Source organism: Protopterus annectens, chromosome 14.part0, assembly GCF_019279795.1.
Source record: "Protopterus annectens isolate FY-2018-M chromosome 14.part0, PAN1.0, whole genome shotgun sequence".
In the NCBI taxonomy this organism is placed as follows: domain Eukaryota; kingdom Metazoa; phylum Chordata; order Ceratodontiformes; family Protopteridae; genus Protopterus; species Protopterus annectens.
This window is the reverse complement of record NC_056748.1, coordinates 1,114,738,517-1,114,766,434: the sequence shown is the minus strand read 5'-3', so window position 1 is coordinate 1,114,766,434 and position 27,918 is coordinate 1,114,738,517. Positions and strand designations below refer to the sequence as shown.

Genomic DNA, 27,918 nt, shown 5'->3' with positions numbered 1-27,918 from the left:
GAGATGCTGATTGCTGTTTATATTGCTAGTCATATAAACAGGCACTATTTTCATAATTAAATATCACCGAAAATGGATCTACTATGAATAATCATGTCTCATTTAATTGACATGAGAGTATTCAAAACCAAAACATATAAACCCTTGTCAGGAGGTCACTAATGGAAATACTGAAGCTCCCAAGGCTACAAAGCAAAAGCATTAGTCTGAGTGGGGGCAAGCCTCCCTGCTTCCTGACATGGAGGCAAGATCACCAACACTATTATATACGTCAACTCTGAGATAAACAAATTTGGAGGAGAGGGCGGAAATGAGTGTAGCACATTACTCAGATTCCTGCTTTTCTCCAAGACTAGTCACCATGTCAGAATACAGGTGACTTCAGATTCAATATGCTGAACATTGAACAGCTGTCAGGGGCAAACAGTAGAATAACTTCAGTAGCAAACATTTAGAAATGACTACTTTACAGTCATTTGAATAGGTTCATAGGTTGGTACTGGGCTATCTGCCCGAAGGCATATATTAGCCCAGCCACATTGTGCGGTATTCACTGCCCCTTTAGTAGTTCCCTAGACCCTTGTACTAGCAGCTAGTACCCTTGGCCCCTATCTAGTAGTGCTGTTGGTGTGATCCCCGGTGTGAACTTTCTGTTACCCATCCACTCATCAAGGTTCCTCTTGAAGAGTGATAGTGAGGGGCTCTGTCTTATGTAGATCGGGACCCTGTTCCATAGTAAGGGAAGTCTCTGCGAAGGGAATCTATCCTTCCAGCATGTTCTATTCATTGTTGTGTTGAGGTTTATATCCCTAGAGCGTGTAGTTTGAGTAGACTTGGTTTTGCTAAGATGAAGCATGTTCAACAATTCTGGGTTGGACATGGCTCTGTACGTTAGACAGAGATCGCCTCTGAGAAAGTGGTATGCAACAGAGAACAGTCTTAACTTTTTCAATCATGCTGCATAGGGCAACTGTTTGAGGCCAGTAATCCTCTTGGTTAGGTACCTCTGTGGTCTCTCCAGCTGCTGGAGATGTCTAGCCAGGTACATTCCAATTGGTGCATTGTACTCAATAATGGGTCTGATTTGGGAAGAGTAGAGGGGCACCATTACATCCTTAGATCTTGATGCGAACCCTTTCGTGATCAGATGGGTCACATAGAAGGATTTTCTAACCACTTTGGCAACATGGTTATCAAAGGAAAGCTGACCATCTGGGTCCCTAGATCCCTTATTTCATCTTCAGATTTCAGGGGATTACCTCCTATGTTGTAGTTTGTGGGTACTCTGTTTTTTCCAAAGGGGATTACTACGCATTTTTTTGCATTTAGCTTGAGACCATGGCTTTGACACCATGCATCAGTCTCATTTAGGCCCTTCTGGAGGATCTCCATGTCAGCCAGAGACTCTATTATAGCACCCAGTTTGCAGTCGTCCGCAAACTTAGTCAGCCACAGCCCTTCCATGCGTGCTTGTACTTCTGAGAAGTATATGCCAAACAGGAGGGGCCCCAGGACAGAGCCCTGAGGCACACCACTCATTACTGGTCTGGATTCTTGAATGCTCAAGTTTGGCTGAATATATTTTTTGTCAATAATATGTGTGTGTCCTGTGTGCCATTTCAAAGATATGAAAAGTTGTTAGTGAAAATTTACACAACATTAAAAGTCTGGGATGTTTACAATAAAATATAATATTGATATAAGAAATCTGAATGGGCAGGCTACTGTCACAGTACTGTAGAGTTTTGGGTGAACAACACTGTTTGCATTTTAATAACATCTGCTGTTCACAAATAGTTAATGTTTGTTTTGTACTTTTGTAAGTTGATTTTTCAGAAAGGGCTGGGTAGGTTCTATGACAAGAATTCAAATGACCAAACACATAAGTATGTAAACAAATGGTTGTGCTCAGCCACAGGTACAATTCTAGGGGCCTGTTTCAAACAGAATGCATCAGATAAACATAAAGCACATGGCTTTCTACCATTTCCTAACAGTAATTTTCACAAGCATTTTCACTAATTTGTTCAGAGAATTATCTGAATGCACCAAAGTCATTAAACATCTTTCTTTCTAATCATCCCTCTCAGTCTCTTTGTGCATAAAATCTGGACAAAGCTAAAAATAATGGGGGACAAAGGTCCAAAAATAGGGACAGATTTTATATATTACTCTAATAAGCTTGAAAAGTTGCTAGAATAATAGGTTTTGTGTCAGCAAGCAATTTATGAAGGATATGAAGTTGGAAAAAAGAATATCTATCATTATTACATGGAAAACCTCATATATCATTCCCCTACACAAAGGTGGCCCATCAATCGAAATAAATAACTGTAGACCAATTGCAATACTGTCACCACTATTAAAATTTTTGAATGATTTGTTCACAAGCAGGTTACTGATTACCTTTTCACTAGCAATCTCCTAACTAATATCCAGCATGGATTCAGACCATATCACAGCACAACCACCGCAGTAATGTCTTTCACTAACACTATCAACTTGCACAGGACCAATAACAACTATGTCTCTTCTACCTTCCTAGACCTTTCAAAAGCCTTTGGCATGGTATCTCATACTAACCTACTAAATATCCTCACTGACCTTCATTTCTCAAACTCCACACTTGCATGGTTCCAAGATTACTTCACAGGATGGCAACAAGCAGTCTCTTGGCAACAAACATTATCTCCCCTATTACCAGTCATTCTAGGAGTGCCTCAAGGTTCTATCTTAGGCCCCCTTCTGTTTTCTATATTTACTGACAAACTCCACACCCCATCACCACACACTAAACTGTTAGGAGTAGAAATCGACTGCAAACTTAAATTTGATATTCATATTTCCCAGACAGTGAAAAGGTACATAAAAAGCTAGGTACTTTATACAGGAATAATCACTATTTTACCAAATATACCAAAATAGCTATTGCGCAAATACATTTAATATCCACCTTATTATACGCAGCCCCCATTCTCACTAATCTCAAGAAATCTGAGCTACATAAACTGGAATTCTGCTATAATAAAATTGCAAGATATGCTACAAATTCACCAACTAGATCACACCACTGCCTCATACTCAAACAACTCAACTGGCTACAACTTCCCCATCTCCTACACTATACACAATTGACAATGGTCCATAAACTCCACTCAGAACCAGACAAAATACCATCCTTACAAATCCTTCTTTAACCCTTTGTTACCAATAGACCACTACGTTCCTCCAACAAACAAAAAAACCTACTTATCCGGAAACAAAGTAGGTGATTCCCTATTTGCTAATTACATAGGTAAAATCTGGAATGAACTGCCAGTTAACATTACCTCCATTACATCCTTACCACTATTCAAAACTACCCTAAAACAACACTTCCTTACCAAATCACTCTGCTCACGTTCCACCATCAATTGACAGACAGCATCTCACTCTCTGTCTCCTCTACAAATCTTCCCAGCTAATTAAAGAAACAGTAACTATATCTTTTAACATCATAATACAGCCAGCATTCTAATAACGTACTTTTATTCATCATTACCTAAATGCTGCACTTGTTCACTTTGTGAGCTTATTATTACTGCAATCTTTTCACCTTCACCATCTTACTATCTATAACTTCTCATGCATGCATAAATGCATCTACTGTACTACTAGATTATATAACTCTTGGGAGCATAGCACACTGTATACCAATGTACTACAAACTGTTTTCTCCTCCTTTCCTGATGTATATAATTCCCATTTAAATTATGTACTGCAAATGCTGTCAGTTGTACTTTGATATGTCTTGTCTCCATATTTGGATGGTATTCATATTTGCAAGGATATGTACTAACTGGAGCTTTTCTCTCCAGGCCTCCGCTGAAAAAGGACATGTGTCCAGTTGGATATTCCTAGTAAACAAATGTAAAAATAAAATAAAAATGTAATGACTTAATCCTCAGTAATTTCCTAGAAAACTACACATTGTTATGAGGAACACACCAAAAATATAAGGCTACATTCTGGACAGTTGAGAGGTATGTTTCTAGTGTGTACTATACATTATAATGACCAGGTATACAGGATTATGACCAGGTGTCTGATCATAACAAGTTTGTGTATTTGAGACACGAAAATCAAAAAATTCACCTTGAGGATGAAGCTCGAGTGGTGAATCTTGACATCAGTGCTGAGAAAAAATAAAAAAAACGGGTTGTTTGGAAAAAACAGATCATAATTTTTTGTAGGGCATGAAGCTTCAACTGCTTCAATAAATGCAACAGTTAAAGAAAAAAGTGTCATAGCAAAAGAAAAAAGTGTCATAGCACTAAGTGTTCTACAGCTTTAAAAGCTGTAACACACCTACAGCTGCCACAAAGTGAAAGCAGCCACTATAGATCAGTGGAAGGAACCACAAAGAGGTTTAAAGCAGGTTATTCACTTCATTTGTTGAAAAAAGAGAAGGGATAAATGACGTGTATATTGTTTTAAATCTCTTAGCTCTTCCTGACATTATTTTGTGTTGGTAGGTGAGTGCCGTTAAAGATTTAGCACAAGATTAGTGCTTAACAGTGGTGAGAGGAGCTTAACAAAAACTTGTTAATCATCTTTCTGATGTTAGAGAGGTATGTAACAAGCCTGACTTTTCCCTGATTTCTGAATTTAATTTAATTGTGGTACTCCACCATGCACCACATAGTTGCTAAGTCAACTCATGCAAATACTGTGTAAATCCATTCAGAAGGTCAGATTCTCCAAATATTTACAAGTGTAATTGTATTTAATGACGTGATATTTATATTATCAGGCAGACTTCATGTGAAAAACAATGGACACAGTATAAATTTAAGGGCTGCAAGTTACAGTAAAGGAGGTAACCATCTGCAAACTGATGTACAACTATTACGATGTAGGAATATTCCCTGTTTATGTTCTTTTGCAGAAGTTTATCATTCTCCTTACATACACATAAAAGTATATAGACATATACATGTATACACATATACACTTATGTTATCATTCTCTTCATATATACATATGTGTATACATACATATATATATATATATATATATATATATATATATATATATATATATATATATATATGTATATATATTTCAAATCTAGGTGCTTAGGATGTCCCTCTCTCTTCCCCCCTTGGCTGACCTGGTGTGACTTTGTCTGAACTCTACAGTTCCCTACAAAACGGTGTCTACAGGACTGCAATCAGTTGTTTTCAACATTTAAACAGACTGAACTCTACAGTTCCCTACAAAACGGTGTCTAGAGGACTGCAATCAGTTGTTTTCAACATTTAAACAGACTGAACTCTACAGTTCCCTACAAAACGGTGTCTACAAGACTGCAATCAGTTGTTTTCAACATTTAAACAGACTGAACTTTACAGTTCCCTACAAAACAGTGTCTACAGGACTGCAATCAGTTGTTTTCAACATTTAAACAGACTGAACTCTACAGGTCCCTAAAAACGGTGTCTACAGGACAGCAATCAGTTGTTTTCAACATTTAAACAGACTGAACTCTACAGTTCCCTACAAAACGGTGTCTACAGGACTGCAATCAGTTGTTTTCAACATTTAAACAGACTGAACTCTACAGTTCCCTACAAAACGGTGTCTACAGGACTGCAGTCAGTTGTTTTCAACATTTAAACAGACTGAACTCTACAGTTCCCTACAAAACGGTGTCTACAGGACTGCAGTCAGTTGTTTTCAACATTTAAACAGACTGAACTCTACAGTTCCCTACAAAACGGTGTCTACAGGACTGCAGTCAGTTGTTTTCAACATTTAAACAGACAGTTCCCTACAAAACGGTGTCTACAGGACTGCAGTCAGTTGTTTTCAACATTTAAACAGACTGAACTCTACAGTTCCCTACAAAACGGTGTCTACAGGACTGCAATCAGTTGTTTTCAACATTTAAACAGACTAAACTCTACAGTTCCCTACAAAACAGTGTCTACAGGACTGCAATCAGTTGTTTTCAACATTTAAACAGACTGAACTCTACAGTTCCCTACAAAACGGTGTCTACAGGACTGCAATCAGTTGTTTTCAACATTTAAACAGACTGAACTCTACAGTTCCCTACAAAATGGTGTCTACAGGACTGCAATCAGTTGTTTTCAACATTTAAACAGACTGAACTCTACAGTTCCCTACAAAACGGTGTCTACAGGACTGCAGTCAGTTGTTTTCAACATTTAAACAGACTGAACTCTACAGTTCCCTACAAAACGGTGTCTACAGGACTGCAGTCAGTTGTTTTCAACATTTAAACAGACAGTTCCCTACAAAACGGTGTCTACAGGACTGCAGTCAGTTGTTTTCAACATTTAAACAGACTGAACTCTACAGTTCCCTACAAAACGGTGTCTACAGGACTGCAATCAGTTGTTTTCAACATTTAAACAGACTGAACTCTACAGTTCCCTACAAAACGGTGTCTACAGGATGTCAATCAGTTGTTTTCAACATTTAAACAGACTGAACTCTACAGTTCCCTACAAAACGGTGTCTACAGGACTGCAATCAGTTGTTTTCAACATTTAAACAGACTGAACTCTACAGTTCCCTACAAAACGGTGTCTACAGGACGGCAATCAGTTGTTTTCAACATTTAAACAGAGTAGGTTACACAAAAAGCATTTGTTAAGCTTTCACTTACAGTGCTTTGTAATTAAGCAGGTCACCATATTGGTCAGCCATAGGGCTCTTTGTTTCTACTTGAGTGGTTGCCTCCTTCTCCTGTAACTGCAGTAAATTGACTCTTACATTAGAGCTGTAATACTTACCTTATAGCTTTAGGACACCTTAGGAAACCTTGTAAACTGCAATAGCCCGCTACATTGCCCGCACGGGCTCTCTTCGCTCCTCTCCCTGCCCCCAATTTCCTCCCACCCCCAGTACCTCTAAATTTATAGTACTATAGCCACTCCCCCACTTTCTAGATCCTATCTGCTTTCATCTGGGATAATTCCACCCACCCCAATTCTACTACCTACATTTAATAGCACCTATTAGCTTTCATCTGGCATTCTCCCATCCCCCCTTCCAGTACCTTTACCTCACCACTCTATCTTCCAGTGTTGTATCACCAGGTAAAACAGTTCCTTCACTCACTAGCTGAATCACATATAATGATATACTCCTCTTTACTACCCCTCTTGTTCACATTCCTCTTGTTCACACCATACCTCCTTACCTTGTATGAAAACCAGTTTCTTACGGGATTTCAGGTCCCAAAAGGCCATACTATCACCCCAGCTGTAAATCCTTCCACCTTCAACCATACTCAGTACCAGATCCTATCCAACATCTTGTTCAGTCTATCAACATCTCAACCCCAGGCACATTAGCTCTAGATCCAAACACTACCACAAACTAATAAACAAATTCCTGAAGTTCATCACCAAGTATAGACTCAACCTAATACTTGGTGGTGATATTCACCCCAACCCTGGCCCACTCACTTCAGATACACATACTCCCTCTACTTGTAGTCTAAGCTACAAACCTACAATTTATAGGCCAAGTAACTCTCTCCTAGTCTGTCATCTCAATATTAGAAGCATTAATAACAAGGTACATGAATTGCATGCACTTCTGGATGTCCACTCCCCTGAGATTCTCTGTTTATCTGAAATCTGGTTAAAACCTAACACTAAAGACAATGAAGTGTTACCACCTGGGTACAACATACACAGGCTGGATCGTGCTTCGAGGAAGGGGGGTGGGGTAGCTGTACTCTATAAATCTGAGTTGAATGTCACCATAGATGTAATACAACCTCCTCAGATTAATAACTCTGAGATTCTTGCCACCAAATTGCAACTTAATAAAAATAAATGCATTAATATCATCTGTATGTACATTCCCCCAGGTAACAATATATCTACATTTGAAGATATCCTGCACTGGTTATCATGTCACTACCCCCAAGAAACCCTACTACTTCCAAGAAACCCTACTACTTGGAGACTTTAACATAGACTGGGGCACCTGTTCCTTAGAATCCCCAACCACCCATGCATTTACACAAATCATATCCACCCCTACCAGGATAGGTAAACCCAACCAAAAAGAAAGTATACTTGACTGGGTACTCATAAACAGTCACCCCCAACTGTACACCTCTGGTACCCTCCTTAATGGCCTAAGCGATCACCTTCTCACATATGTAATTAAGCACAAAACCATTAATTCCCAACAACCCTTACTCAGAAAGGTTAGAAGCAATAAAAACTTTGACCCTGCCAAATTCCAACAAGAACTAAACTCATGTAATTGGTCTATTCTAAAACACCTCCCCTTAGAGGAAGCAGTAGAATACTTTAACAACAAATTCCTTGAGATCCTTGATTTGCATGCACCTGTTCGTTCAAAGAGAACCAAGGCAAAAACTGCACCATGGCTTTCTATAGAGTCTAAACTCAAAATTACCCTTAGAAACAAAGCATGGGCTTTATGGCGTTTTTCTAAAGACCCTCAAGATCACATTAAATACAGGCAATCCAGGAACGAAACCAAAAAATCAATTTTACAAGACAAAAACAATACTACTGTAATTTACAGACAGTAAATCAAAATAACCCTCAGAAGTTTTGGGCAGGTTTAAATAATCTACTACATCCTGGACAAACTTCAACCCCAATCCCTGCTGCTACTATTGATAAAACCCCTGAAGGTGTTTCTGATAGTTTTAACCAATTCTTTACTGAGACAATTCAAGCCCTAGCTAGCCAACTACCTCCTAGCTCCCCTGGTCCTGAAAGTAGCACCCCTAGAAACCTACTTATGTTCAGCTTCCAACCAGTCGCCACTTCACTTATCCGTACCTTGATCAAAAAATTAAAACCCACTACACTTTCTGCTAATCAACTCCCTGCCAAGTACCTACAAAATCAGCTGATGCTATTGCTTACCCCGTCTCAATACTAATCAATCGAACCACAGTAGAAGCTAAAATTCCCACCATCTGGAAAATATCCTATGTAATCCCACTTCACAAAGGAGGCAGCTCTACTGAATTCTCCAATTATAGGCCAATAGCTATACTCTCTCCACTTGCAAAGATTATGGAAAAATGTATTCATAGACAATTCATGCACCACCTAATCCAAAATCGCCTTATGGCAGACACTCAGCATGGCTTCCGTCCTCATCACAGCACTACTTCAGCCCTCCGAGCCTTTACTAACACCATAAACCATAATCGCAACAATAATTATATATCCTCAGCCCTCTTTTTGGATCTTTCCAAGGCATTCGATATGGTTGATCACCAACTTTTAATCCACACCCTGCAAACATTCTGTCTAGATACTGGAGCCCTCCAATGGTTTCAATCCTACCTGAATGGTCGACAGCAGGCTGTCCTCTGGCAGAACAAACTCTCTAACCTTCTACCTAACACCCTCGGAGTACCACAAGGCTCTATACTAGGGCCCTTGCTGTTCTCCATCTTCATTAACGACCTTTATACTGTCATCCCAAAAGTCAGCTGTATCCAATATGCTGATGACTCTACTCTGATTTGCTCAGCCACATCTCCAGTAGAGTTATGGTCAGCTACCCAGACCACCTTTAATACAATAGAAAACTGGCTTTCTGAACATCGCCTGATCCTAAATCCCAAAAAACTAAAATGCTGTTATTTTCACCAACACGTAGGTCTACCGCTTTCACCTTTACCATAAAATCAAATGATGGCACAATAATCTCCCTGACCCATCTACAAAAGTATTAGGTGTCATCATAGACAATAATCTCAAATTTGACCTACATGTTAACCAAACTATCAAAACCATCAATAAAAACTAGGGTCACTTTACAGAATAAAAGCCTTCCTAACCCCTCCAGCTAAAATTGCCATAGCTCGCTCTCACCTTCTTTCAACCCTTCTGTATGCATCCCCTCTACTCTCGAATTTGAACAAGACTGTCCTTAACAAACTCTCAATTTGATACAACCACATTGCCAGGTTTGCCACTGGGCTGCCTTTTAGGACACATCATTGCATCAATCTAAATCAGCTTGGTTGGCTTGAACTACCTAGTCTAATCCAGTATAACCAACTGATTATGGCCTATAAAATCCTCTATAATCCGGACAATACTCCTGCACTTAAAATATTATCACCCCCTATAACAATCCTAGACCGCTTCGATCCCCTAACAAACTACTAATTCAGACTAGCAAAATTAATAACACAGCCGGTGATTCTCTCTTTGCAAACTCTGTAAGTAGATCCTGGAACTCTCTTCCAGCTGATATTACATTACTTTCCACCTTAGGTCAATTAAAACTAGACTCAAACAACATTTGTCACTTAACTGGCTATGTCAATGTATCAAGCCTGGCTAACTCGAATGTGTAAAAATCTGTTAACCAGTTTACTGTGTAATTTAATTTAATCCTGACTTGTGCTCAGGACTAACTTTAACCTGTGGAACTTGTTTAACTTGCTTACTTATGTAATCTCTGTAAATAATCTGTTTGTAATATGTAATGCTGGTATTATGTAATGCTGTATCTGCTTACCCTTGGAGCTTTTCTCCCCGGGCCTCCACTGAAAATGGACATGCATCCAGTTGGACTATCCCGGTCAACAAATGAAAAATAAAATAAAATAAAATAAATATATATATATATATATATATATATATATATATATATATATATATATACATATACATATACATATACTTATGCAGAATTTTATCATTCTCCTATACACGTGTAAGTGTATACACACATACATGTATTCACATATACACACATACACTTATATACATATATTCACACACACACACATATATATATATATATATATATATATATATATATATATATATATATCAATGGGTTCCCTTCAGAAGCTCGAAATACTGAAATGTCGAATTTCAGTATTTCAAGCCCAAGAAGCCGAATCCACATAATAGCGAAAGTTTAAAAGTGCAAAATTCAAAACCTCAAATACCGGAGGTTTTGAATTTCGCACTTCTAAAATTCTGCTATGGTTATGTATTCAGGTAAGTGTGTGTGTGTGTGTGTGTGTGTGTGTGTGTGTGTGTGTGTGTTAAGGGGTTTGGGTAGGGGCTGTGGTGTGTGTCAGTGTGTTTTGTTGCTATGATGTGTGTGTGCGACGAGAAAGTAGCTTGTGTTGTGGTGTTTTGTGTGTGTTTGTATGTAGTGCGACCTCGGAGTGAGAATATTTAAGTAGGGGGGTGTGGGGGTGCTGCCCCCCCACATGTGGGGGGCAGGGGGGCTTGCCCCCCTGTTTTCATGTAGTACAGTGATTGTGTGTGTTTGTGTGGTGGATGGTGTGTGTGTGTGTAGTAAAACTGTGAAATTCAAAACGTCCGGTATTTGAGGTTTTGAATTTCGCGGTTTTTACTTTTTGTTGTTTTGTGGATTCGACTTCTTGAGCTCGAGATACTGAAATTTGAGATTTCAGTATTTTGAGCTTCTGAAGTCAATATATATATATATATATATATATATATATATATATATATATATATATATATATATATGTACACACAATTTTGAAAAAAAAAAACTAAATAAAATAGCCATAAAAAGACAGGAATTGTTCTGGGAGAAATTTAGATAAATATGAAAACGTTATTCTGAACATGATTTGGAAACTAAAAAAGTAACTACATTGTCCACTAGAAAACAGTATGACCCATCTTATAGTCACCATAGTAGAACATGATGCAGATATGACAAAAAAGTTTTGGCATATCATGTCATCTGTGTTATTGTTTGATTTCAGTTTTAACACAGACTGTAGAAGATAGACGCACATTTTAGGCTCCCTACTTTGGCAGTGAAGGCATATATGTGCGTGTGTGTCACTGTGATTCAATACTTATACAATATACAGATATTAAATTTATACAGATATGAAACTAAAATTGAAACTGACCTCCACACAGTCTGTTTGGTAACAAAAATAATTCTGATTCTCTGTAATGAGCAATCTGCCAATTTTAATAAATTAAAAACAAAAACATTCCACTGACATTTCATAATAGAATCTTACATAAAGCAGAAACATCTGCAAGGTGGAAAAAGGCAATTGAATTGGTTTCAAATGAAGTTGCATTAAAATAAAATGTACACATTGAGAAAAGTGATGAAAATAACATTATTGTAGACAGAAATGCAAGGGTAGAGAAGAACTGATTAAGCATTTCAAGTAATGTGCAAAGCTGTGAAAATCTGAACTACCTTCAGGAAGCTGTTAGCGTGCAACAGATGTACCATGGTAAATGTCTCTCTCTCTTTTCAAATAAGCTGTGCAAAAACTATTGTAAGCTCTGTAGAGCTAGTTTCCACACTGACCAAAAGTAGCAGTGACTGCTGAAGTGACTGCATTAGAGACAAATAATCACATTATATTATAGAGGAACATTAAAAAGTCATTGATTAAAGATACCTAGACCTTGCTAGGATAAGCATATATATATTTTTGAAAATTGATTATAAAACAGCCCTTTGCATATATTTCCATGATATGTCTGTGAAACTGACACTCAGAAATGGTCAAACATTAGTAAAGAGGTTGCATTCTTCATTTAAGAATAAGAGAAGGCACAAAGTAGTCATATACTCAGAAATGTTTTTGTCTGACCCTACACACACGTGTATTTAAATAGTAATGACAATATAGCAAAATGTTTCTGCATTCTTTTGTTCACTGAAAAAATGTATAAGATCCACAAACTCTTAAGACACGTGAAAAAATGAAGACTGTCATCAACATCAGGTTATTTACTCTAAGATAACATCTTAAAATTGTTTTCCTACCTAATGCATAGCCCAGCATTCTATTTCAGTACTTGCAAATCGTCATAAAAACACATTTATTGGTCAATTACATTGTACAGAGAAGTGACAGTAATTGGAGCAGAAAGTATAGTTAATTGATTCTTTTAGTTACTTCACCCAGGATTTACACACTCGGAGGTGACAGTTCAGCAGACACATTCAGGCTTTGTGCTTAGCACCTGTTTTACTTGTTCCTCTGACTGCTTGTCTACTTTTAACCTCTGGATAAAACCACTTAACATGCAAGTAAAACAACAATGTATGTACCTGACATAAAATTGTATTGGATACACCCCCTTATGTTTAGAAATCACAATTTGTTTAAGTTAGGGGTAGGGAGATTGGACCTTCTGGATGAGGATTTGGATTTTACATAAACGTCCTTAGTTATTGGGTTGACACGGAGATTAACTTCACGACCACATTTGTAGCAGTTATTTACCACTGCCATAGTATAGTGAAAGTCCAACTCTTCAACTCAGGACATCACTTTAACAATAGGACAGTTTCTTGAAAGTTCATCAGTTTCATATGTGTCATTTGATTATACAGTTATGACCCGGCAAATAAAGAAGTCTCTGATAAGGAATAATATTTAACTTAACTTCCCAAAAAATGGAATGTTAAATAACAAGCTACGGAAAGCCAGTCATTAAAGTAATCTCCCTCAAAAAGGACAAAGGATGGGCAGATGGGTGTCTGCGTGTCTGTGTGTATGAGGGTGGGAAGCATGTTTCTTAAAAAAATAACTATTTTCAGGTGTGCTACAAGCCCTTATGGAAGCCCAAAATTAATCAGCTCTCCTACAAGTATAACTCAGTCATTCATTCCATTTACTATCTTTATCTAAAATTGGGGTCACAGCATTCAAAGGACATAGGGGGGAACTAATCCTAGATGCAAAGTCAGTCTATCACAGGAAACATGCTCACACTCAGTCTTGCAGGGCACACATACCTATGGGCAATTTGAAGAATGTTAGTTCACCTGTAGTGTGCTTTTGGGAGATGAAAGAAATTGGAGTATCAACAAAACCCCGCAGGGCTGAAGGGAAAACATGCAAACTAACACAACAGGCACCCCAGCTGAGAAACAAATTGGAGAACCAAGGGTTGTGAGGCAGGAACTCTAATTGTTGTACCAGCATGCCAACCCAAAAATTTAACTCATTAAAGCATATTTTAGTGAACTTTCTTTTGACAGGCTGCATTATTAAAATTCAGTATAAATAAAATAGTTGTGAAGTACCCTTTAAGTTGTTCCAGTTTAAGTTTGTTTGTCTTTTGTTTAATATTTGTGGAAGGTTACTTCATGTTGGAATCTTTTTCTTCCCACAAGGCAAAAACTATTTGTAACTTTTGTCTAAATTAGATACTATCTATAGCTAGAAAGATTTTTTTCAAAAGTAAAATTAAAGCAAGAGAACTACTCTTACAGAACATGAACATTTGTAAAACAGGTCCCTTTCGATAAGACTGGACTTCCAGGTCCAGAGTGTCTCACTTTGGAGTGTTTTTCCCCACAAATAAATATTTCTCCTTGAAATGATAATTTATTTTATTTTTCACAACACAGTATTAAATTAGAGAATTCACGTTATTCTTCATTCTAGAATGTGAACGAATGTCCACGGCTTCAACAGGCTCTGAAACCGTGACTGCACTTACAGAGCCAGAATAAGCAGAATACAGAATAAAAAGCCCATGTGCTTGGTGGCTGGATCAGAACACTTCGATAATGTAGCCACTGGTGGGGGTCAGGATGAAGTTTAACATGTCGTTAAGCAGAGATGGACAAATGAGTTTTAGGCTTTTACAGACAGTTGACAGTCTTTTAAAATGTCTACCTCCCACTAGAAGTGCAGCCAAGACCTTAAATGTTGTGTTATATCCTAATACAAATAACCTGTCATTTTCCAACCCTTGTTAATGATAAACATTTTAATGCAAATTTTAAAGGCACTTTAATACACCACAATCTTGGAGAGAAGGCTGTTACTACAAGTATCTACATTAACAGTTACTCTCTGTTATTCAGCAGGAATGCCTGATATGTGCACATATAGTTTTTTAAAGCCAAACCATTCAAGCTTTTGTAAATTAAAGCTGTATTCCTATATAAACTTCAATTACTTAAGTCAAATTCTTCAGAAAATATTTTTCTCGAGTAAGCTGATGGAACGGTTCGTAAGTGTTACTGGATCTGTAACTGGCTTATACCCAAACAACTGCATGGCAGGAGCACACACATTTTGAACAATCTGGGCCAGTTTGAAAGGCATGTTAAATCTCCACTTCTCAAATTGTTCTAAAGAGTTTTTTTGTGTAGAGTAGATGCCGTTACTGTCCTTGGAACCTTGTGTGTTTTTCAGAATCCAATCAACAACCTGCTGAGTAAGCGGAATCTGAGCAAACCTGAACATCTCTTCAGCCTTTTGAAGCGGGTACCTGGCAATATCTTCATAACGAATCAGCTTATAACGCCCATTCAGCCATGGTGCATTACTCAGACCTACTTCTGCTGAAAGGCGAATGTTTTCACAGTTCCCTTTAAGTCTCTGCAACTCCTCATCTTCTAAAGGCTCCTCACCTTCTGCTGCCCACTTTTTCCAAGTTTCATACTTCCGGGAGAAAGCCACCATTCTTGAAGCCAAAACAGCCCTTGGGTCTCTTACCAGATTTATAATCCTTAAATCTATCCGGGGGTCTTCAGCTAAAGGCCGCAAAAACTCCAGTTGCCGTATCCGCACTGTTTTTATGGTTATATGCTCCTTTTGCAGACAGGCCTCCATGGCAAGAGTCAAGTTTAAAGGACCACATCTCTGATTTCGACAGTGATACTTCTCAAACACATTTTTTACATAGGGAGAACAGACCTGTTCCTCACACAGAGCCTTACTAGACCCTCTCCTAAACATATACTGTGTTACATGTTCCTCAGGAGCTGGATATATGAAATTTTCCAAAGAATAAAGTTTGCACATTAGAAGTTCATGAAGAATATCACGGTAAACAATAGAAACAGCTGCAGCATTAGAACCACCAGGCTCAAAGGTAACTGTCCTCTCTAGGTGCCACAGAGGTTCAAAGAGATAAAATATGTTTCCCTGCTGGTTGAAAAACTCCCCCACGAAGGAAGAGCCAGTCCTGGTGGTAGCCATCAACACAAGATGCTTCCGTGGAGTCCATAGTGGCTTGCCTGGAGCAACACCCTGAACCAGCAGAGTGTAATTTTCCAGGCGCCACTTAAACTGAAGGAAAGCAGAGTCCAGTTCACCGAGGGACAGCAGTGACCCATTTTCTAGTAACAGTGCAGGACTGAGAGAGCTGTTGGCATCTGTTGGTGTCTGTGGTGTTTGCTTTGGTACAAATTTATCCGATACCCTGCAAAGAAAAATACAGCATTTTAGTACTTCCTACCACTATATTATGCCTTTTTGTTTCCTGATAGAAGACAAACTGGTGTTTTTAGGCAGTCATGTGGTACAAATGTATTTTATACTACAAACATAACCTGCCAGATATTATAACATTATTCATGGCTTATACAACATACCTAAAGTCTGTTGATAATGAAAACAAAAAAAATGAAAAACTTATTTTGAAAACTGTTGGGAGTTTTTTTGAGACCATAATGTCAACTAAGACAGACTTCCTTCATGCATAAATTCAGCCAATAACAAACAGCTTTAATTTTTTTAAGAACAGTTTATTGATATTTATACCATAACAAGAGATTAAAATAACACAACGATGTAAACACAAGTAACTCCCATCTTAAAAAATAAATAAATAAATAAATATAGATGTAAAAGTATACCGAGAGGGACAACATTTAAAAAAAAAAGGCTAGATATTAACAATGTTTAAGGATAAGGCTTGAAGAATTTGTAGTCAGGCCTCCTGCCAATATGTGAATAAATGCCTAAATTTATTATTTAAATTTCAGTTCCTTGGTTAATTTTAATGTGAAATATAAAAAAAATACTGTTGCGTTGTAAATCAGTATTCTTCCTACAAGATTTCCCATATAAACCAATGGAAAAAACACCATCCTTATCTTTTGAGATACGGACATCTAAAAATGTAACACCATCTCTAGAATAATGACCAGCGAATCTCAAGAAAGATGTAGTATGTAAATAAAGTATAAATTGACCCAACTGTTCCTCAGTCCCCCTCCACAACAAATAGATGTGATCAACAAATCACCTATAAAAGGCAATATGAGTCACAAAATATTGTTCTTCAACAGATGTTCCTGTTCCCATAAAGTCAAAACCATGTTGGTGTAGCTATTGGCACAAGGAGTGCCCATAGCTATCCCAGCCTTCTGTAAATAGGAGGCACCTTCAAACATAAAAACGTTACTTGCTAAACCCACTTTTAAGAATAGACAGATCAAATTGATCTGTCTAACATCATAGCCACTATTCTGTAAAAAGAAAGACCTAGTCATCTCAATCCCCTCCAGGCTAGGGATGACCGTAAACAAAGACTCTACATCCAAAGTGACCACTAGTCATTAATCTAGAGATAGTATTACATTTTTAGATCTCAATATCCCAAAAGATAAGCATGGTGTTTTTTCACTGGTTTATACAGGAAATCTTATAGGAGGAATACTGTTTTATAATGCAACAGTATGCACCCACCCTTTGTATACAAGAACATTATGAGAGGACAATCGTGTGTTTCTCTACACTTAATAATACACCTGAAGGTTTTGTTAGTGATTTGACCTCTTTGAAGGGAGAACTTATACACAGGGACTATAGATGCAGAGGAGTGGATAATATGTATAGAGAAGTTACAACTCTGAGTCCCAACAGGCCCAGACCATATTTCTGTGGTGGTAGTGAAACTTCTATAGCAAGTGATGTCTCTAATGTGAAGACACAGAATAGACCTGTTCTCATCACTAACACATATGCAAGTGACATGCATTACATATGTGATCAGGTCCAACTGATCTATTTTAACCACAGACAAGTCCATCAAGAAGTTGGTTAGTGATAAACCTCTGTTTAGATTCAAAATCAAGAAGTCCCTCAAAAGACAAGCTTGTTATAAGATCAGTCATTCATCTTCCTCAACTATATCTGATGTTCTTGGCACATTTCCATGTAATAGGTGCAATTTTTGCACCTATATAAATACATCTAATGTATCTGTTCATCCTAGGTCTAGCATGCTGTTCAACTTTAATGTTATGATGAACTGCAGAACCTCAAATGTCATTTACTTGGCTCCATGCAAGTCATGTGTCTGTATTTATATTGGCAAGACCAACCATTTATTATTTTAGAGGATCAGGGAACATATATATATATATATATATATATATATATATATGTGTGTGTGTGCATATATATATATATATATATATATATATATATATATATATGTGTGTGTATATATATATATATATATATATATATATATATATATATATATATATATATGTGTGTGTGTGTGTGTATATATATATATATATATATATATATATATATATATATGTGTGTGTGTGTATATATATATATATATATATATATATATATATATATATGTGTGTGTGTGTGTATATATATATATATATATATATATATATATATATATATAGTATACAGGTTTCTGATAGCAAGAATGCACATGCTAAGCATGCTTATCAACATGCTTTTAGCTTTATGGTAACAGAAGTTGCTTGTTGTAATACATGAAAGGGTGGTTTTAGGAATTTTACTGAGAACAGGGAATTGTATTGGATTGTCAGACTTCCGGCTGATAAGCAGCCTGGTCTTAATGGTAGGGTTTATTTAAGACCTGTTCTGAAATCTAGGGATTTATTTAAATAATTAATTGATAGTATTCAATTGTTAGGTGTACTTATTTATATGTTCTTTGCTATTGGCTTTGTTATTTTTTAAGTTTTTTAAATATATTGAACTTGCTTTAGTGCATTAGGGTCTGAAGAAGCACCTTTTGGTGTGAAAGTGCTTACCTTTTCCATTCATTAAAGTTTCTTTGAGTTTTTAAATATTTCGTTGGTTTATCCCATTCTTTATTTTTGTACAGAGTGCTGTGTTTATGTGGCCATTTTCATTGCATTTAATGAAAATTGTTGCTTTAAGTAATTACAGATGGTGGAGCAATTCCAAATATACTTTCTGGCCACTCAAAATGCCACTCAGAACTTTATCTGACAGTTTAGAAGCAACACGATTCCATATAGGATAAACAATGTTAGTAAACATGTCTGTCTGACAGATACAGAGTTTTTTTTATTTAGTTGTGATATGGACATAGTCCATCTCCTACAACCCATTGTGTGGTCTTAGCTTGTTTCTGTCTTAATTATTGCCACTTGCTCAAATTTACATTTGCCCCTCCTCCTGCCAGTTTGATTTGAGTGAACACCATAGTTCTCCTAGAACCCCAATACTTCTACCGAGTCATAGACAATCTATGCTTGGCATATAAGGCAGCCTCAGATCTAGCTCTAATGGATGTCTTGCACATCTGTAAAACAAACAACAGCAGAAACACTAGATCCAAGGACCTGAACTTTGCCTGTGACATAAACAGTACCTGCTGTATCTCAAAGGGTCCTGACCCAATGGAATAAGCTCTCCATTCAAATGAAGTAGAGTTAATCCCTGACCCTGTTCAAATGAAATCTTGATCATTGGATGGGGAATTGCATATTCACCCTGCTCTGTCCCCATGTCTCTGATAGACAGAAATTAACAGTAAGGAAATTAATTCACAACTAACATACCCCTCCAAACACATAACCCTTAGCTACCTCCTTAATAACATACCTCACCGTATAAACATCCAAGGAACTCTGGGATAAAACTGGGTTGGGTTGCATGGCTAGGCTTATAAAGACCCTAGTGGTCATTAGCCTACTATAAACCTATGAACCTAAGAACCCTATCCATTAAACTCTCTCTCTTGTTACCCTAACATCCCAGATCACTCTCTAAACTTAAATTCCCTTATCACTCCCTAACCCCAGTTTTCCTGTTTGCTCCCTAACCCTAAATTCACAAATGATCCATAACTCTAAATTCCCTGATCATTCCCTAAACCTAACTTCCCAGTTTGCTCCCTTACCCTAAAACTCACTCTCACTCCCTAACCCTGAACCATACTCCCAAACCCTAAATCACCCAATCTCCCACTAGGCCTAACCTCTATATTCTCAGTCCTTCCCACTCCCTCCCTATGGCTACTACATTTACCTTACATGAACATGGTCACCTGTCTAAGCAACAGCTCCACTCCCTCCTACACTGGTCACATTTTGCCTGAACGTGTAGTCAGGTTCAGGCGTGAGATTCAGCCCATGCGAGCTGTCTGACAGATGACTTCCCAGTTGCACGACTGCAGTTTGCTAGCAGCCAGGACTCAAGCAGCTCAAGCAGGCTCAAGAACAGACCTAGAACAATCTTTAAAATATACACTGAGATTATACTACTTAGGGTGACAAATACGGTAATACATTACCATATCGAATGGTAAGAATGTCAAACGCTCATATGAGCGAAAACGCATGAGAACGAACTTGTTTTTCTGGGGTCGCGGTACAGTGAGGATTGGAATATTTGCACTTTCCTCACTGTAGTGCGACCTTGGAGTTGGAATATATATTTAGCGGGGGGGGGGGGGATGCACCCCCCACAATAGCAAGTTCGTTCTTGTGTGTTTTCGCTCATATGAGCGTTCGACATTCTTACCATTCTATATGGTAATATAGACTCAACAAATACTAGGCAGTGTAAAACATTCATGTTTGAGATCGATCACACACAACAGTGCTTACTGCAAATAAATATCAACAGGATAGAGAATTTATTTTTAATTATCTTAACTAAGTTCTTTTTCTGGTTTTCACCTTAAGAATGGGGGAACCTGCGGTAGTGGTGCTGCGGTAGCATTGTCGCCTCACAGCAAGACGTTGTTGCGTTCGATTCTCAGCTAGAGCGTCTTCTGTGTGGAGGCATGCGTGAATGGGTGTGCCTTCGTTGAAGGTTGTGCATTAGGGCTGATAACTCGGCACGTAAAAATCCACTACCAAATATTAGTGGACCGGAGTTCCGCTGTGGCGACCCCTAACAGGGATAAGCCGAAAGACACAACAACAACCTTATGAATGGGGGATATTCAAAGAAAAAACACAGCACAAATATATAAGTGTGAAAGTGTATGCATGTGCATGCAAGAACATGCGTGTGTGTGTGTATTTATATGTACCATATCTGGTCTGGACAATTTCTTTATTGTTTGCTATAGTGAAAAATAAGAACAAAATATAGAAAATGCTACTTTGGCACATCTAAACAAATGTTCATGATATTTTATGTGTCATAAAAGTATTTTATTGCTTACAAACTTTAAAGCCAAATACAACTCGTAATCTTAACTGTTTTGGGCTGTTTAATTCTTTGTGGATATCAGGGTAGGTTAAACATGTTCAGTATTTTTTCAAACATTACATTTATTCAAAATTAAAACCAGTGTGAAGTCAGTTGCTTTGTTCTTACACTTCTACCATATTCAAAAGCTGGATTTTGAAAGGGTATGTGAATGAAAATAGATCATGGATTGTATTGCGTGCATTTAATGGTGTAGTATTGTGTTACCTTTTTCTTTTTCATTTTAAACATCAAATTCTTCATGTCTCCCAACAACAGAATGTCTGAAGGACACAATCGGGGAGATGGGATCCTGAGACCGGTAAGAATACCTTCTTGTGCAGATTGTTATACTAAAAAATGTTCACTTTACCGATAAATACTTTTTGTTATGGCTTGATTAATTAGCTAAAAGCATTTTGATTGCACTGGCTAATATTGCTTTACTATCCAACTGCTGTTTATTTTTATATTAAAATTTAAAGACATTTCATGTCATACATAATGTCATGACATCTTTTTGTTTAGTTGTTTTTATGCTTATTAGACATACTTTCCATGCAAATCACTCATAGGTTCACAGGTGTGTACTAGGCTAATGGCCCTGGACCCTTTACTAGCATGGCCCAAAAAGCATTGCCCAGGTACCATGCCACCCGATGTTAGTTCACAGTGCCCCTATCCAGTAGGGCAACTGGAGTGATCCCTGGGGGGTGAACTTTCTGTTACCCATCCACTCATCAAGATTTCTCTTGAAGAGGACCAGCAAGGTGCTCTGCTTGACATGAATGGGAAGCTTATTCCAGAGTATGGGCAGTCTTTGGGAGATGAACATGTCCCTCCAGCATGTTCTGTTAATTGTGGTAATGAAGTTGTGATCTCTGGAGCATGTGGCATGGGGAGATCGGGATTTCTTTAGATGTACTACTTCAAGTAGGGCTGGGTCAGACATGTTTTTGTAAGTCAAGCAGAGATCACCTCTAAGTAGACGTTAAGAGACTGAAAACAGCTGAAGTTTCTTGAGTCTATCCATACAGAACATGTGTTTAAGGCCTAGGATTCTTTTTGTAAGGTACTTTTGTGGCCTCTCCAGCTGTTGTAGGTGTCTGTTCAGGTACATGCCAAATGGGGCATTATATTTGATGATTGGTCTAATGAGGGATGAGTAGAGATGGATGATTACCTCTTTCTTCCTGGATGTGAAACCTTTGCTTATCAGATGTGCCATGTAGAAGGACTTTCTAACCACAGTGGCAATGTGGTGGTGGAAGGTGAGGTGGCTGTCGACCTGGGTGCCCAGATCTCTTATGGCCCCTTCAGTGTTCAGTGGGCTCCCATCAAAGTGGTAATTCATAGGAACTGAGTTTTTCCCAAAGGGGATGATAATGCATTTTGTGGCGTTAAGGTTCAGACAATGGTTACGACACCAGTCATTGGTCTCAGAGGGGACCTATTGTAGGATGTCTGGATCACTTGGGGAGTTGATAATGACTCCTAGCTTGCTGTCATCAGCAAACTTGGTCAGCCAGAGTCCTTCTGTGTTGGTCTGGGCTTCTGAGAAGTAGATGCTAAACAGGAGAGGGACCAAGACCGAGCCTTGTGGGACTCAACTTGTGACTGGTCGGCAGTCTGACTTGGAATCCACATCTTTCACTCATGGGTCCTGTCTGTGAGCCAATTTTCAACCCGCCTAGTTTGGTGAGTTTATCAATGATACCTGAGTGGGGAATGGTATCAAAGGCCTTGGCCAGTTCAAGGTAGGCTGAATGCACTGCCTTACCCTCATCCACAGCCTTGGTGACTGCCTCGAAGAAGTCAACCAAGTTCAGCAGGCAGGATCTCCCCTTGACAAAGCCAAACTGTGTGGGGCCAAGAGTTTGGATATTGCTTATATCTTTGTTAAGCAGGTTCATGATGATGCCCTCCATAGCTTTGCATACCATACCATAACAGGCTAATGGCATGACAGTTCCCAGAGTCTGTAGTTGCTCCCCCTTTATAGAGCAGGATGACTGTAGCAGTGCACCATTCGTTAGGGACATTTTATTTTATTTATTTATTTATTTATTTGCAGTTGTTTAACCAGGATAGTCCATTGGGCCTAAAGAGCTCGTTTTCAATGGAGTCCTGGGGAGAAAAGCTCCACATACAGATAATACAAAGATTATAGTCCACATACAGATTATACAAAGGTTATGTTACACACATAGTTTACATGAGAAATTAAAGAAAAACATTGTAAGATTGCAGGGTACAAATAAGGAGTTATATGCTAGAAGCCAGCATGAATTTGCTGGTTAGGTTTTGAGAAAAAGGAAAAGAGAAGTGTTGGGAGTAGCGAGTAGGTTATGAGGGATGTGTACAAGAGGATTTTAGATGAGAGTGTAGGGATTTTTTAAAGGATGGTAGGTTGGTAATGGTTCGAATGCACCTCCTATACTGAGCCAACAGATATAGCCAACATACTGGATATACTGACATAGCCTGAGGTAAGGCTGTGACTGAACAGGGCACACAGATGTGGTGCCAGTTCATTTTGTAGCTCATGTAGGATGCAGCCAGGGATATTATCAGATCCCATGGATGCTGTATTGTTGACTTTGGACAAGGCATCTTTTACCTGTGCCGCAGAAATGGTGGGTACCAGGCTTTCTTCTGGTATTGTAATAGGATCCTTGGTGGGGAGGAGGGGGTAAAGTTGGCACTGAATCTGTCGGCCAGTATGTTGGCTATATCTGTTGGCTCAGTATAGGAGGTGCCATTGTGCAATAACTCAGAGCAAATCTGGGTATTGCCTTGGGAGGTTTTTATATAGCTATAGAAGGCTTTGTGGTTGTTTTTGGTGTCAGCTGCAATTCTGCCTTCATAGCTGGCTTTAGGGGATTTGATAAAGGATCTCAGCTTTTTGCTGAGACTGATAAGGGAGGTTTTCCAGTCTTGTGACTTCATTTTTTTCTACAACAGTTTCTTTCTTATGTTGTAGAGTTTATTGATGGCTTGGGACCACCAGATTGGCTTCCTTTTTATGGAGGAGAGCATCTTAGTTCTATTTGGTATGGCAAGGTCCATGCATCTGTGTATGTGCTCGTACAGTGCATTTGTGTATGATTCAGCAGCCATGCAGCTATTTTCCATTGGCATGGGTGCCGAGAAGTTAGCCACCTCTGTTTTTAGGAGCCCAAAGTCAGCTTTAGAAAAGTTTTTAGGGGTGGTCACCTTAGCAGGGGTTGTCAGTGAGGTGGAGGTTTCCATGTGGTTAGTTTTAACCAGGGAGGAATTGACTATAGGTGTGGAGCAATGGTCTCCCATGTTGGTGATAACCAGGTCGAGGATGTTGCTTCCTCTACTGGGGGTCAGAATCAGCTTGTCCAGGGCATTGGAATTTATAAATTCCAAAAAGTGCTGGGCCTGTACATTGGTACCTGAATAGTTTTCCCAGTTGATGGAAGGGTAGTTGAAGTCACCCAGTATGAGAATATTGGGTTAGACCTTGATAGATTCCAGGGTGCTTATGAACTTGGAGTGAGAGTCTAGGGACATGTTTGGGGTTCTGTAGCAGGCTATGACTTGTATCGCCGTCTTACCCAGTGTTAGTTGTACCTGAAGCATCATGGCTGCATTATGCTGGGCTACCAGTCTAGAGGTGTGCGTATCCTTTAAGAATATGGAGACACCAGCACCTTTGGAGCTTCCAGCCATATTCTGGGGCCGAAAGGCATGGAATGAGTTGTAGCCTGGGAGTGCAGGGATGCTTTCTGCCTCTTTAAACCATGTCTCCATTACAGCACAGATGTCGACATTTTCCATTTTGAAGAGAGCTTCGAGCGAGTGCATCTTGAGATTTAGACTTCTAGCAGTGAGCAGCATGACCCTCAGATTTCATTTGTTTGTAGCTGTTACAGTGGAATTCTGGTCTTTGGAACACTGTCTAAAAAAGGCATTATAGGGGTGGAAGAGCCTTAGCCAGTACCCGAAATCCCAGGGGTGACAGATGCAGGCTGTCTCTGGCAAAACATCGAGGTCTGTTGATCATGTCGTCCCCGGCAGACAGATACGGGATCCCCTTAGAATGACACCAGAAACCTAGCCAGTTGTTGGTCAGTCATTTTCTGCTCATACTGTGGTATCATTTTGGGTGACGGTAGAATACTGTTCAGGGCTAGGGTCATACCCTGGGCCACATAATCCGGGAATTCCATCACATCTCTTTTCATGTAGTCCAGGGAGGTACATCTCAGGTCATTCACACCCACATGGACAATGACTGAGTCATATTTGTACTTGTGGAGTGACCTGAGTGCATGTGTTATGTGGCAGATCCTGGCACCTGATAGACAACTGACTGTCACCTTCTCCTTGTTCAACCTAGTGAGTGGGACATCAGTGTGCCTCACAATTGAGTCTCCTATGATTAGTACATTGGGCAAAGTGTTTTGTCTTATGGGCACACTGTGGTGGTGAGATATGTGTTTTGTTTTGCATTTCTGTCTCGGAGGTCTCTGTTATTTGGGTACATTTTTATTCGGAGCCTGTGCAGAGGAGGGGGTATGGTTTGTCTTTCTAAGTGTTGTTTGTGATGGTTGGTGTTTTGGAGGGCTGTGTGTTCTATGTAGCGATTTGCAGGTGTTGACCTTCTCCTCATGACCAGCTAGTCCAGTCTTGATTGGAGCATGCACTACTTCCAGTTTGGTAATATAAGTGCATCTCTCACATGTATGAGTGTTGGGACATAAGAGGAGAGGGTTGTCTATGTACATTAGACAGTTGCCACACTGTCTCAGAATGGCCAAGTGCACCAGGTTGGCAGGAGAAAGCACAGGAAGTTGCCCTACAATCATACCATGAGGGGTGATCATAACTAATAAGTACTGGTGCTGTTACTGCATAGGAACAGCTAGTGCTGATAGCACCTAAGTGTGCTACAATAAATGCTACAAAAGCCAGTTAAAGTGCTAGCTGATTAAGCTAATTGAAGTGCAAAAAATAAAAGAACAAGCACATTCTAAGGGAAAAAAATGAAGAGCAGATTTTCTGGCACCTCAGCTGAGTGCTGCTGCATGGTGCACAAACTCATGCAGACATGGGCTTTTAAATCAGAAAGTTGAAATGGATGGAAAAACTGTCCAAATGGCCAATAAACTACAATTTCTGGACCAGAAACCACTCCTCTTGTTGTAGAAAGGCTACCTAGTGCTTACCACTCCCACTGATAAGCTAGAAGGCTTCCCTCCAACTCAGAAAGGTCTGGGGGGGGGGGGCTCAGAAACTTACAAAACAGTCCTGGATACAGCAAATCTGTATCTGGACTAGACTAGTTACAGGAAAGTGGGAAACAAGCTTAGAGCTTTTTTTGCAGAAAAGCTGTTAAAACAGTAGCAAAAACACTTTAAATGCAGTACAAGCTAGTACACTTGAGTGTGTAGCAATATTAAGGCAAATACACTTAATAAATGCAGATAAATTAAAATGACAAAAAGCAAGTGCAGAGAGAAATACATTATGAAAAAAATCAAAATAGAGGCACTTACGAGTATCTCTTTCTCTTTCCTGTTGCACTTGTAGTCTTCAGGATGCCAAAACTGGATCTGTGGAGCTTAACAAGCACAAGCCCACCAAACACAGGCCTTTAAACCAGAAAGTTGAAAGAGACGGAAAAACTGTGCAAACAGCCAATAAAAGTACAGTTGTGTACACTTACTATAAATGTAGATATTCAAGTGTATTCACTGTTGCAGTCATCACATTTGGGTTTTCTGCTTGCAGTAGCCTTCAGTCGGCCTGATTATCAAAGTCTTGGATCCTGCGTCGGTTGCTGTCTCATCTTCCATGATATAATAAAACTGGTGAACCAAAAGTAAAACCACCATCAGCTTTAATAGGTTCATAGGTTCATAGATTAGTACTAAGCTAACTCCCCTTGTGAGCCATTTTAAGCCTAGCCAATTATCCCTTGTGAGGCTCGAACCCTGCCCCTTGTGTTTGTAAGGCAAACACTTTAACCATTAGGCCACCCTCTGACTCTGAGGAGGCCCTAGTTGGGTGGAAAGTGCTAAGTCAGTTGTGCTTGTACTTATTGTTTGTCCTATTAAAGCTGATGGTGGTTTTACTTTTGGTTCACCAGTTTTATCTTTTTACAAGTATACAGTTCAACTTGGACTATTAGTTTCATCTTCCATGATGTCAGGCAGTCAGGGGTATAAAGCATGCAGCCGACGCCATTACATCAGTTTTTCTTGCCCCAGATGTCAGGTGCCCCCTTAATGGGAAAGGAGAATAGAGGTATAGCCAAAGGAAGTCAGGGGGCTGGAGGGAGGGTAACCAGGACTGCAACAGTGAATATATTCGAACATCTACATGTATGGTTAAGTGTACACAATTTTACTATGTTCTTCGTGTTTCACTGTTGCAGTCATCACATTTGGGTAGATTCCCAAAGCTAAGGATGGGAGGAGGAATTTAGATAGCATTAGGACCAGCTATAAGGCCCTGCAAGACTGCAGTGGCAAAGCCAGCTCTGGATTTAGAGAAAATTGGAAATGCTTGGTGAAAGTATGTACAGAACTCCAGGTAGCAGCTTCTAGGATGTCTCTGGTAGGGACACCTCTGAGAAAGGTTGTAGAGGTAGATGCAGCCCTGGTTGAATAGGGTCT

The 27,918-nt window shown here is 39.0% G+C and overlaps 1 protein-coding gene across 3 annotated transcripts in view; it reads right to left on the bottom strand.

The window, feature by feature from the left end:
* Window positions 1-11,986: 11,986 nt before the first annotated feature.
* CHST3 (carbohydrate sulfotransferase 3) overlaps window positions 11,987-27,918 on the bottom strand; it is an 840,714-nt gene continuing 824,782 nt past the window's right edge. For all 3 annotated transcript variants that reach the window (XM_044056902.1, XM_044056901.1, XM_044056903.1), the window contains one exon: window positions 11,987-16,232. In XM_044056902.1, coding sequence (XP_043912837.1) covers window positions 14,996-16,232 — 1,237 coding nt within the window. In that variant the 3' untranslated portion in view covers window positions 11,987-14,995. The remainder of the gene's footprint in view (window positions 16,233-27,918) is intronic.